Genomic DNA, 12,095 nt, shown 5'->3' on the forward strand with positions numbered 1-12,095 from the left:
CTAGTAAGACAAATGCCGATCTCTATGTAAAGCTGTGGAAGAATTTACATAGTTACATAGATTATTGCACCTTAGAGTGTTGTCAACACCTAAGGATGAATGCCATTTAAGACAGAAGCACACCAGCTATATATATGTTAAAACGCCAGTCTTTTAAAAATTCCTCTCAGTGTGTGGATATGTGGTTTTCTCCTCTTCTTTATAAAAATTTATGCCAGTCAAGTTTTTAGGGATAGTTTTCAAAATCGTACTACTAGAACATTAACTTTATATGTAATGTAGCATCTTTATATTTCTTTTTAGATTCATCAAAATAATGAGAATTACTGTACGTTTAATCTCCCCTTTTACCAGTATTTATAATTTGAGCAACTAATATAGCACTACAGTACCTAAAATAAACTGTTATGAATGCTCACATGTCTACCAGAGCAACAGGTCTTTAATGAAGAGGATTATGACATATCCATTCCAACAAGACAGTGCACATCTTACATAACTACCTCTTACAAAGTTAAAAATAAAACTGCAGTTAAGAATGTCAAGTTCCTTGACCTTACTGGATTTTAAAACAAAGAAAACAACAGAAACAATGATTTTCCAATCCATCTACAAGCAGAAATGCCAAAAAATAAATCTATAATATTCTGTTTCTGCCACTGAAATTTCCTTTTCTAAGTTATGACATTTTTTGGGTTCTGTTTTCTTCTTTTTTAAGACAGCAGAACTTTAAAACATAAGTGAAAAGATAAAAACTGATCAAAATGGGAAAGAACAAGAATAAAAGTAGAATTTTTTTTCTTTTCTTTTTTTTAGCAAAGAGACAAATTTTGTAAAACTGTACAAATTATAAATGTTATGCAAAGGAAAATCATAATGTGAACAACATAATGCTAAGTATTATCCCCGTTTCCTATGCTCTGAGAACAGCTCTGTGCAAAATACTAACTCAATCCATTATCTGAATTATTCCACTCCTTACCATAACCTAAACAGCTCTCTAACTAGAAAAATGTTACAAAATGGCCTTCCACCTATCCCAGCAGAAATACAGCAGCAAAATTAAGCCTGATGAATAACTACAAAGAACCCCACCTTTTAACCTAAGTCTCCTTCTAAATAAAAACTATCAAGCGTTGACCATGTGGTCACAAGTAATAATGGAAAGGAAATGGCTGGCAATCAACAGTACCTATTTTGTACTCCTATGAAGAGGTGGCAACGGGTATATTTGGGAGTCACTTTAGTGTTTTACTCCTTTTCAGTCTAATAGAGGCAGAATATAAAATACTGGCACCTGCTTAATCCACAGACTCATGAACTAAAAGGTGGACGACAGCCCTGGGGAAGAGAAGCATCAATTACTTAATCACATACCAGGGAGCTGGGCATAGAAAGAAAATATCGTGAAAGCCTTGAAGTAAGAAATGCTGAAGATGAGGAATGAAATGAGAGTAACCAAATGTTCTTAAGCTGAAAATTGTTGCCCCCTTGAAAATGCATGTTTTTCCTCTGATAGACAAAATTTAATTAATTCCTCTTAAGGAAAATATTCTAAGGAGTGTCACAAATTGGAGTGAAGTCACCTAACAAGACAGAATAAAAGCTTTATGTTGCTGTAGTGGCTACTTCCTCTAGGTAGATTATACTTAATTATTATACTCAATAATTGATGCATAATTGATTTGTTATCTTAGTGATTACTTTTCCATTCTTTGAGTTTTATAATCACATTTAAATTCTGAATTTCATTAGAGCCTGCAACATTCATTTTCGTGCTAAGTAAAGGTATCAAATGAAGATGGACACTCGTGGGGGGGACGGGATATAAGTAATTAAAGACCAGAAACGGCTGTTAATAGTGTAAGACATTTGAGGGGCCAAGTTATATATTTTAAGATATTTCATCATTACAATAATTCATCTATAAGACAATTATTTTGATATAGTGTAAGCAAGCGGCATATCAGAGTTTAACCTTTTTATTTAGATCTTAAAGAATATTAGAACTGTGATAACACAAATACGCAAATCACATCCTTATTATTGGTCATTGGGAGAACACTCGAAATAATCAAAGGATCTAAAATACATATAGGGCCAGTAATTTAGATATTTTCACTATTTTGAGGTACCCTGATTTAATAACATGACAATAACTGGTGTGTGAAATGGGGGCAAGGTGAACAAGTAGACAATAAATTATACATTTTTATAAAGTATTTGAGACCATATTTAAAACATAAAATGAGATACAAAAGGAATTCCCTATTTACAAAAATAGTCACTGTTATCCTAGTAGGCTTCTTTAAAATAACTTACCTTATATTTAAAATGTCGCCTTTTATACAGTTATTGAAAAAATCAGCAGTAATATAAAAAAAATTCAAAGGCAGTTTTCCATGGGTAAATGAATCTCCAACTTCAAGACAAACAAGCATGTTGAAGTTAACTTGAGACTTGATTTTCTGTTTCAGTGGTTCGGTGATTTATTATTTTACGGAGGTTTGGAAAAATTAATGAATTTCAAAATAGCTAATTTAACTCACTCATCCATAGGATCAGGCACAGTAATTAGAAGAAACTGGTCTTTTCAAATGTCTTTCCTCTATTTCCTTCCTTTTCTTAATCTTGCCTCTCAATTAGCCATATGTAGTTATAAAATAGATGAGTCAGGATTTATCATGGTATGAAAACTACATACAATACAATAAAATCAATAAGGGGAGAAGGGAAGGGGTGGTTTGGCTCTATCTCCAAAGTTGTTATAAAGAGAACGTGTAGGTATGTTTTCCTTAGATCTACTTCTATTTCACTCCTGATACCAAAAGAGTCCTTTCATTTAACATTTTCATATGAAGTGCTTTTTGGTTTATTTTTGATGTGACTAAATAAAAATTTTGTGAATTTGAAAGTGCATCTCACTGTACCCTAACAGCCTGTACACAGCTTAGCTGCTGCAAACTAGCATCAAATGCTGTCTTTTCTGGTATCGAAGATACTTGACCAGAGGGTACTAAAGCTCTGTGTGTTTTCTGAGCTCTTCTCAAGAGCTCCATCTAGATTATTCAGGGAGGCTCATAAGCTGATGTATCAGACGTCTCTTTCCTTTCTCCTAAGCTGCCCGATGTTTTACCCATTTCATTTTCTGTCATGTCCTCCAGACGAGAAGGCAAGGAAAATAAATGAAAATGAAACCCACTGATTTCCAGTATTCACGATGAGTCGATTACATCATCAATCATTAGGGTACACTGACCATTTTTCTGGATCATTTTCCATTACCAACAAGGTCCTTTTAATTTACACTTTACAATTGGTATTTTCTACCAGGATGCAGTTTTAAAAAGGACTAACGCTAAATCACACATTTCCAAATACAGTCACCATAACTATACATATAAACGGGCATTTTCTTAATTACTATAAATCTGTGCCTGATGGAATCGCATTCTGTGAAATAGCTACATATAAATAATTTGGTAATACTTCACATACGATTTCGTATCATTACCGAAGAATGACTGAAAGCTAGGAGTACAACCGTCTCAATGAAAATTATGTAGCCAATTAAGCCACTGAAAAGTATAAAAAGTTATTTCCAATAACCATTGTGGACAAAAATGTGAACAGGATAAAACAATATTTTGAAAATATTTTAATATTTGCCATTTTTCTTGCCTGTGCTATTAATATATACATTGATTTAGTAATAAATATACTACTATTACATAGAGTGCAATATTTTTAGTATTCATAACTGGCTGAAATTAATGCTGCTATTATCTCAAGAAAGGAATAAATAAATATCATGCCCACGTTCCAAATTAATGTGCCAGAGTCATCATTAACAAAAGCTATAAAATGAACACGTTGGGCATTATCTTTTTAAGCATGATTCCTGTAAACAAAGATCATCTTTCTCAGTTCTGACATTTCATGTGATGGCTTTAAAAGAAAAACATAACATACGAATCCTACCACTCCTTTTTTTTTGCATAGGGAATGAATTAATCATATTTTAAAATGCAGCAATCTTTCAGTGAAATGTCTTCATCACATAGCACTTGTTTTCGGTATGAATTCAGAACTTTTGAGCAATAAAAGTGCTCTGCATAAGTTTATAAAATAGGCTTTCTGCATTTAAAATTTAACAGAAAAATTCCAAAACAAGTCATAGTTATGATTCTAAAATATTATGTACAGAATATCCGACTACAGGAGGACATGCCTCACTGTAGCACAACACAGTGTACAAATATGAAGCACAGTGTTTAAAAGAATTTCCCTTAGGTTTTCCTCACATCGGAACCTAAGTGGCTCAAGATGAAGTTATGCCACTCGGCCCATTCTCCTTGTTGCAAACCAAGTAGGAGGGGGAGGTGAGGACAAATTTAAAGTACACAATGGAAAAAATGGCAAAAATACAGTACATATGCTTTAAACAGTGCACTTTATAAAACAGCTTGTTTATTCAGATTCTTTTATAAAGTGCATTATTACTTAAACAGAGACATGTACCTTAATGTTTTGCAGTAACCATTAAAATAAATTGCCAGGAAAGAGCAGTGCAAAATCAAAAACATATGCAGCTTAGCATGCGTCTCAGGTGGGTCCCAAATACAGAGCCTGGGACTGTAAGCTCTTGTATCTGTTCTTTTACGTGTTAGAAAAAGATTCGTAATAGCAGGTTATCATCATGAAACCATAAAATAAAAACAATAAGTTAAAATCCTCTCTCAAGAAGTAAGTATATGCCACACATAAAATTCATTACAGAAACTTTTCGAAAACAGACATTTTTTCTCTGATAAATCACTGTTCAAAGAGTGCAAATCTCTTAAAAACCCACATTATCCACAAGGAGAAGCAAAAGGTGCCATCATCACAGGAGTAACTCTTGTTGACAGACATCTGAAAAGCCTGTGACTCACTCTGTGAGCAGTTCAAATCCACCCAGTCTCTGATTACACATACAGGTGCCTTTGCTCTTTCAAGAACAGTCCTGCTGGCATCACGCTAGGTCGCTAAACAGTATGGCATGTGCTTTATTCACAGTAACATTCTCTGTCCAGCGTTTTTGGACAAGGATAACCAATGGGTTTTCCTGAAAACATTCCCTAAGAGGCAGATTCCAATGAGACCAATGGGACACTTTTTTTAAAAGCACAAAACATCGCCTCAGGTATATGCTGAGGGGACCAAAGGTGCAACGGATCACAGGTTACATTCCTACCATTCCTGTGCTGTTCAGTCTGAGAACTGGAAGAGGGTCTCTGGGTTATTGCTGTCAGCGGGATTGCTTGGCTGCAGTGTCTTTGTAGGCGTCGTTTTGCCGTGAGAATGGGACGAAGAAGAATGAGAACTCTCGCTGGAGCTGCTACGCGTCTCCGTACTGGTGCTGGTCTTCTTCATTTTCCTTCTCTTAGCCAAAGGGGCCTTATCGACATTCTGAAGGCAAAACCCCTCTCTCTTGTATTTGTTAAAGGCCTAGGGGAGAAAAATAAGGGGACTCTGGTGAAGGTAAAAGGACTGATGTTTTTTGGGGGGTTATGTCTCACAGCAGAAGACAACCTGAGGTTGGCAACCACAGCTCCAAGGCGTTTGGGGAACGAAGTCCTAAAAACCATTATGTCCAAACCGCCTGATAGGGTACAGAAGTTCGTGGAAAAGATTTCTCAGGCTCTGTTTAAATCAAACCAGCTAGGCTGTCCAGAAGTCATGGTTTTAATACATCTTTTGAAGAAGTTAGCGCTACCTCCCAAGAAAAAAACATCGACTGGCAATTCCTAAAGACTACAGCAATCTACCCCCAACCCCCAGCCCCCCACCACATCCTCCCAGTCCTTTTACTAGTCCTGTGTCTCAGATTTAAAATTCTGACTACAAAGTCCCAACACTGAGCAGCTTTAATCCATTATGTGGATTAAGCCCCTGCTCTCCACATCCGAGTCAGTGCAATTTGGGTGTTATCTTGGTCACTTTATATACACAGAGATCAGCTCTACAAACCTGGGGCTGGCTTTCTCCTCACAGCATCTGTCTCTGCTTAGACTCAAGCTTAGGATCACTGCGGTTGCCCCTGACAACCTTGCATCATGTGTCACAGGGAAGATGTGGCTCACCTGCTGCAAATTCTTGCAGTTAACCTCTTCCCACCTCCCCAGATCGTGGTTCATTGATTTTTTAAATCCATTTCCACAGCCCAAGAGGAAATGCTATCCCTTCTCCTTTCTCAAGATAATCCCTTCAGAGGTAATTTTATTTCTCCCTCACCTATCTACTCCTTAGACAATTATCTTAATGTATTTGCATCTGCTTGGTACAACTGTGCAAAATCCATAGTTACTGCTATGCAGTCGCAGCCTTTCACATACACAATCTACACTTAATGCCAAGTAATCTACTGCTTATCCCTCACGGCCTCTAGAATATTAGGCACAAAATGGCTGTTGAATAAACAGAGTTTCACATGGGAAAGTCCCTAATGTTTACTTATGGTTTTTAAAGAAAATGATTTAGCTCACGAGCAAAGTTCTAATGTTACGTACATTGTTTTCATTACCTACAGAAGATCTTCAACTATTCAAACATCAGACTGCTGCTCCCTCTCTCAAACTCATTCTAAATGTCAAACAGGTACATTGGGGGTGAGCAGTGACTCTGCTCCCCACACGCTTTCTGCTCAGGAATGTGTTTATATCATGAAGGGATTTATAAAAACATGGCTAAAGTTAAAAGGACACATTATTTTAAATGTATTACTAAGAGTGTGTCTCTGAGTTGTAGAGTAAGAACGGCTGCTTCCTTTTCTAACTGCCCGACACGCACAGAACATGGGGCCTTACGTGGAAAGTGGCTTTCACACAAGTATGTACAGCAGCTCCTGAAGATCCCAGGATGTCGGGGGTCATCAGAGGATTGGAGGACAGCTGACTGCCATCCTGAAGCCACTCGTTGTATCTCAAGCCAGACATTTTAAGCCTTTTATTTGGGTCAACTGTGAGAAGTCCTGTGGAAATAAATATTTTTATTTTATGATTTGTCATTTCAAACATAGTTTAAAATCAACCTCAGACATAAATCCCAATTATGTTCACATGACATGATGGTTTCTATAAAGCGTCAACATCCTACAAAGATAATTACCTTTCACATACATGTAAACCCCCAGTGAATACTGGATGCTGTAGGCTGACCTTTCAGTCAGGAGAAAAGAACCACCCCAAAGACTCCCACTGTGACTGGGTCAACTTCAAATGGAGAGAGATCTACTTCATTCACATACAAACACCTTCTACAGGTCGGGGAGGGTAGCAAGGCAGAGAGAAACGGAGATGGAGACTCACAGAGAAGCTCTGAGGAGACACACAGACAAAACCCAGCTATTGTCTAGTTGTTCAGAGACTCCTTAATAGTCTCCCCTAGTTTCTTCCCCAATCCCCGTCTTGTCATATAAATTAACTTTTAGTTTTAATCCCAACTAAAAGCCCCTTATAATTTGTCTTCAGTAATATTTTTCTAAACACTAAATTCTAAAAAACGTTTAATGTTTATTTCCAAGCAACTGTTATGTTTATTCAAAATTTTGTCTTAAACTTGTTAAAATACACACACAAAAAATAGACAACATAATACTATTTCTATAAAGTTTAAAACATACATACTTATGTGTTAAAACAAAAAATAACATAAAAATTTTAAATTTAAATTTAAAATAATTAATTAAAATAAATAATATATATTTTGGTTTAAAAAACAATGTAAAACAATTTATATTTAAAAACAAAATTTATATAAATTATTTTTTTCAAAATGTTCTTTATTAAAAACTATAACTATAAGCTGTTAACAAAAAAAATTAATTAATGTTCTATCACAGTATTACTGGTCAATATATTTAAATTCTGGAGGGCACTGGTCGCCTGCCCTATAGGTCATTAAATTATACTACCTTATAAATAAAATTAATTTGTTAGGGGGTCATCTCCCCACTTGAAACAACTGTCAGCAGTTACTCCAGACTCTGTTCACCTCAAAGAAACGTGATCACATCCTCCAGGAGGCCCACAAAGTAGCCCTCGGACTGGGGATCGACTCCCACAACCCTGACAGTGCCGGCAGGCTCCACCGCCTGCTTCCGACCCAGAGAACAGACTGGGACCCTGCGACAAATCAAGGTAAGGGAGCCCTCGACACCTATCACCAGTTTCTCCTGGGGGAACTCCGGACAACAGCAAAAAAGCCCACTAATTTAACCAAAGTCAGTAAAATTATTCAAACTAAACAAAAGTCCCCCTTGGCTTTTCTCAAAAGCCTCTTAAAAACTTATCGGACTTATACTCCAATTGACCCTAAGACACCAAAAAATACAACCACCATTAACTTAACTTTTGTCTCTCAGTTGGACCCAAATATCAAAAAAAAAACCTTCAAAAAACTTGAGAAATTTCAGGGCAGGAATAGGTCAGAGCTCCTGGAAATCTCCTGTCAGCCTTGCAGAAACTCAAATATCAGGTCTCTGCCAAAAAGGCCCAACTCTGTAGTCCTACAGTCACTTACCTGGACTACAATCTCAACCAGGAAAAACACACCTTATCCGCTCTGCGCATCCAGGCCATCACCCACATCCCCAGGCCCAACTCCAAACGACAGGTCAAAAAATTTCTTGGAGCTATAGACTATTGTCATCTTTAAATTCTGGGTTTTGCCGAGTTAGCCAAGCCCCTGTATTCGGCTACGACAGGAGGGAATACACCACTTGTCTGGACCCCTGAGACTAATACAACTTTCCATGCCTTAAAACAGGCCCCAATCTCAGCCCCAACTTTGGCCCTACTGGACATCACTAAACCTTTCTCCTTTTTTATAACAGTAAAAAACGGTATTACAAAGGGGGTCCTTACACAGACATTAGGCCCATAAAAAAGGCCCGTCGCCTATCTCTCAAAGCGACTGGACCCCATAACATTTGGCTGGCCGTCTTGCCTCCAAGCCATAACTACAACAACTCTCCTTATTAAAAAAACTAATAAATTAACCTTTGATCAGGACTTAACAGTAACCACAACTCATAAAATAAAGGCTCTCCAACACCCGTCTCATACAATACCAGGCCCTCCTCCTAAATCATCCCAGACTAAAGTTCAAACCCAAAGCCACCCTCAATCTGGCCACGCTGTTTCCAGACCCAGATCTGGACCGACCTCTTCATCATTGCCTGGAGGTCATCTCACAGACCAGCTTCACCCGGCCGGACCTGACGGACGTCCCTTTGCCAAAACCAGATAAGACTTTTTATACTAATGGGAATAGCTACGTTCGGGATGGGACCAGGTATACTGGGGCAGCCATAGTCAATCAGGACGGCAAAATACAAATACAATGGGCCCAGGCCCTACCCAGGGGGTCCTCCACGCAAAAGACAGCTCATCGCTCTCACACAAACCCTCAGCTAGGCAGAGACAAGACTGTTAATATTTACACGGACAATAAATATGCCTTTGCAACGGTTCATGTCCATGGGGAAATTACAAAAACAGAGGGCTCCTAACTTCGGAGGGTTGGACCATCAAAAACAAAAAGAAAAGGGCCGGCTGAGTGGTTCAGTTAGTTAAAAACTCACTCAAAAGTTTGAACTCTGAGCAACAACGGTTCGAGTCCTGCCACAGCTGAACTACCACTGAGCTGCCAACAGGTGACAGAATAACTCAACTAAAAAAAAAAACAAAAACAAAATTTTAGCCTCTCTGAAAACTGTTTGGGAACCCAAGACAGTTGCCATCATCCACTTCAGGGGGCACCAAAAAAACTCCAGCCCCGAGACTGTCGAAAACAGGGCAGCAGATCAAGCTGCCTGGAAAATAGCCATAAGACCAGTGGGGCCATTAAATATCCTTAACCTAAAACTTCTCCAGACTCTCCCGAAGAGCCCCACCTACTCCACTGAGAAACACCAGACTTTTTTGACACAGGGAGCTCAGCCCCAGCAAAGTAAATGACTCCAAACTTCCGATAAAAGGCCCTGTCTGCCCCAAACATTAAAGAGACAACTCATAACTCAACTTCACCACCTGACTCACTTAGGGGCCCGAAAACTTAATAAACTCATCCACAACAAATTCAAGGTCCTTAACCTCACCACCACTGTCCAGGACATTGTATCCATATAGTCTGTACTAAGGTCAACATAAACTCCCATCCTCAACAAATGGACACAAAATTTGCTGGCGCCTACCCAAACAAACATTAAAAACTTAATTTCACTAAAATCCACTCCAACACGTACAATTATAAATATCTCTTAATTTTTATTGACTCTTTTTCAGGATGGGTAGGAACTTACCCCACTAAAACAAAAACGACGGCCACAGTAGCCAAAAAACTACTCCAGGAACTCATTCCCAGATGTGGCCTCCCCTGTTACCTGGGGTCCAACAACGGTCCAGCCTTCACGGCTACTGTTTCTCAAAATCTGGCCAAGACTCTTCATATTTCTTGAAAACTCCACTGTGCCTATCGGCCACAAAGTTCAGGGTAGGTAAAACAAATAAATAAAACCTTAAAAAAAAAACTTTAACTAAATTTGTACTTAAAACTGGTGTTGGGTGGCCGGACCTGCTCCCTTTAGCCTTACTCCGTGTATAATGTACCCCCTACCGTGCCGGTTTCACTCCTTATAAAATTCTGTATAGTAAACCTCCCCCTCTTCTTCCACAAATTAAAAATATGTTATCTAAAATATCTAACAACCACCTAATTCAGTCTCTTCAAGCTTTACAGACCCTCCAGACTGAACTCCAGCTGCTCATCAAGGCGACTCACCCTAACAATGGACCTATCCAGCCTCACCCATTCCAGCCCGAAGACGATGTCCTGGTCCGGTCCGACGGTTCCCCACCAGGACACTCAAACCAACCTGAAATGGACCGTATGTTGTCACCTTAATCACACCAACAACACTTAAGGTCACCAGGATTCCTGCCTGGAACCACTACACCCAGGTTAAGCCAGCTCCACCAGACACCGAGGACAGATAACAGATCCTCAATGGGCCCGGAAATAGCAAAATAAAACTGGAACGGGTCAGAGACTCTTCATCTCCCTCTTAACTGTTTATTTCTTGTTCCTCGCAATACCAATTAGGGCCCACAGACCCCACCCTCATAGTCCAGTACCTGTAAAATAAAAACTTAAAGCCACTAAAACAAAAACTATATACTTATTATATTCCCTCTCCTTTCAACACTTCTATATCTTTACAAGTTGATTTATGCAAAATCAACATCCCATTTGTAACTACTCCTCACCCTCGGTCATACTCCTACAGGGGTCTCACCCACAAATAAAGCCTCAAGGGACTCAATTATATGCCTGTCCTGCTTCGTCACCTCCCCATTGTATATCCCCAAACAAATATAACTACACTACTTGGGACTGTAAGACAACATCTTCCTGAAAACAAAAAATCCCCATATTTCCATTTAACTATCTCACAACCCATCCTGTCGTTTTATTGGCACCTGTAATCCCCTTAAAATTTCCATTACTAGTCCAGGCGCCCCTTTCTGACTCAAGGGAACAACCTGGGGCCTTCACTTATACCTGCCTGGTCCTGATATAGGCACTCAAATTACCATCCAAAAGAGCTTCATTTTCAGATCCAGACCATTAACCCCTATTGGTCCTAACCAAGACTTTGTTCTCCCAACTCTAGCACTCCCCCCTAAGCCTATGATATACTTACCCACCTCTCCCATTCCTCCATCCCCTGGCTTCACCTCCTTTCAATTCCATCACTTTCTGTTCCTACATCCCCACAACTGCCTCCCCTCCTTCAGATATTAACGACAGTTCACGCTCTTCTTAACGTTTCAAACCAGGCCGACGCCGCAGACTACTGACTATGCCTTAATCCCAAACCTCCCTATTATGTTGGTATTGGTACTTCCAACTCCTCTGCCTTACTTCTAGTACCTCAGGGCAACTGTTCCTGGACTCATCCTAAACTCCCCCTTAAAAATCTCCAAGGCCAGGAAACCTACATATACAGTACTTCTTATCCTATCTCTACTTCCCCTTATACTCCACTCTAT

At 38.9% G+C, this 12,095-nt stretch overlaps 1 protein-coding gene across 4 annotated transcripts in view; it reads right to left on the bottom strand.

The window, feature by feature from the left end:
• Window positions 1-1,966: 1,966 nt before the first annotated feature.
• RPS6KA5 (ribosomal protein S6 kinase A5) overlaps window positions 1,967-12,095 on the bottom strand; it is a 178,943-nt gene continuing 168,814 nt past the window's right edge. For 3 of the 4 annotated variants that reach the window (XM_019642359.1, XM_019642360.1, XM_019642362.1), the window contains 2 exons: window positions 6,849-7,012; window positions 1,967-5,490 (listed from right to left, as the gene is read on the bottom strand). In XM_019642359.1, coding sequence (XP_019497904.1) covers window positions 5,251-5,490; window positions 6,849-7,012 — 404 coding nt within the window. In that variant the 3' untranslated portion in view covers window positions 1,967-5,250. Of the gene's footprint in view, window positions 5,491-6,848; window positions 7,013-10,794; window positions 10,919-12,095 lie in introns of those variants that run through there. The other variant, XM_019642361.1, reaches the window with a different exon arrangement.

Source organism: Hipposideros armiger, unplaced genomic scaffold, assembly GCF_001890085.2.
Source record: "Hipposideros armiger isolate ML-2016 unplaced genomic scaffold, ASM189008v1 scaffold_67, whole genome shotgun sequence".
NCBI classification, from domain to species: domain Eukaryota; kingdom Metazoa; phylum Chordata; class Mammalia; order Chiroptera; family Hipposideridae; genus Hipposideros; species Hipposideros armiger.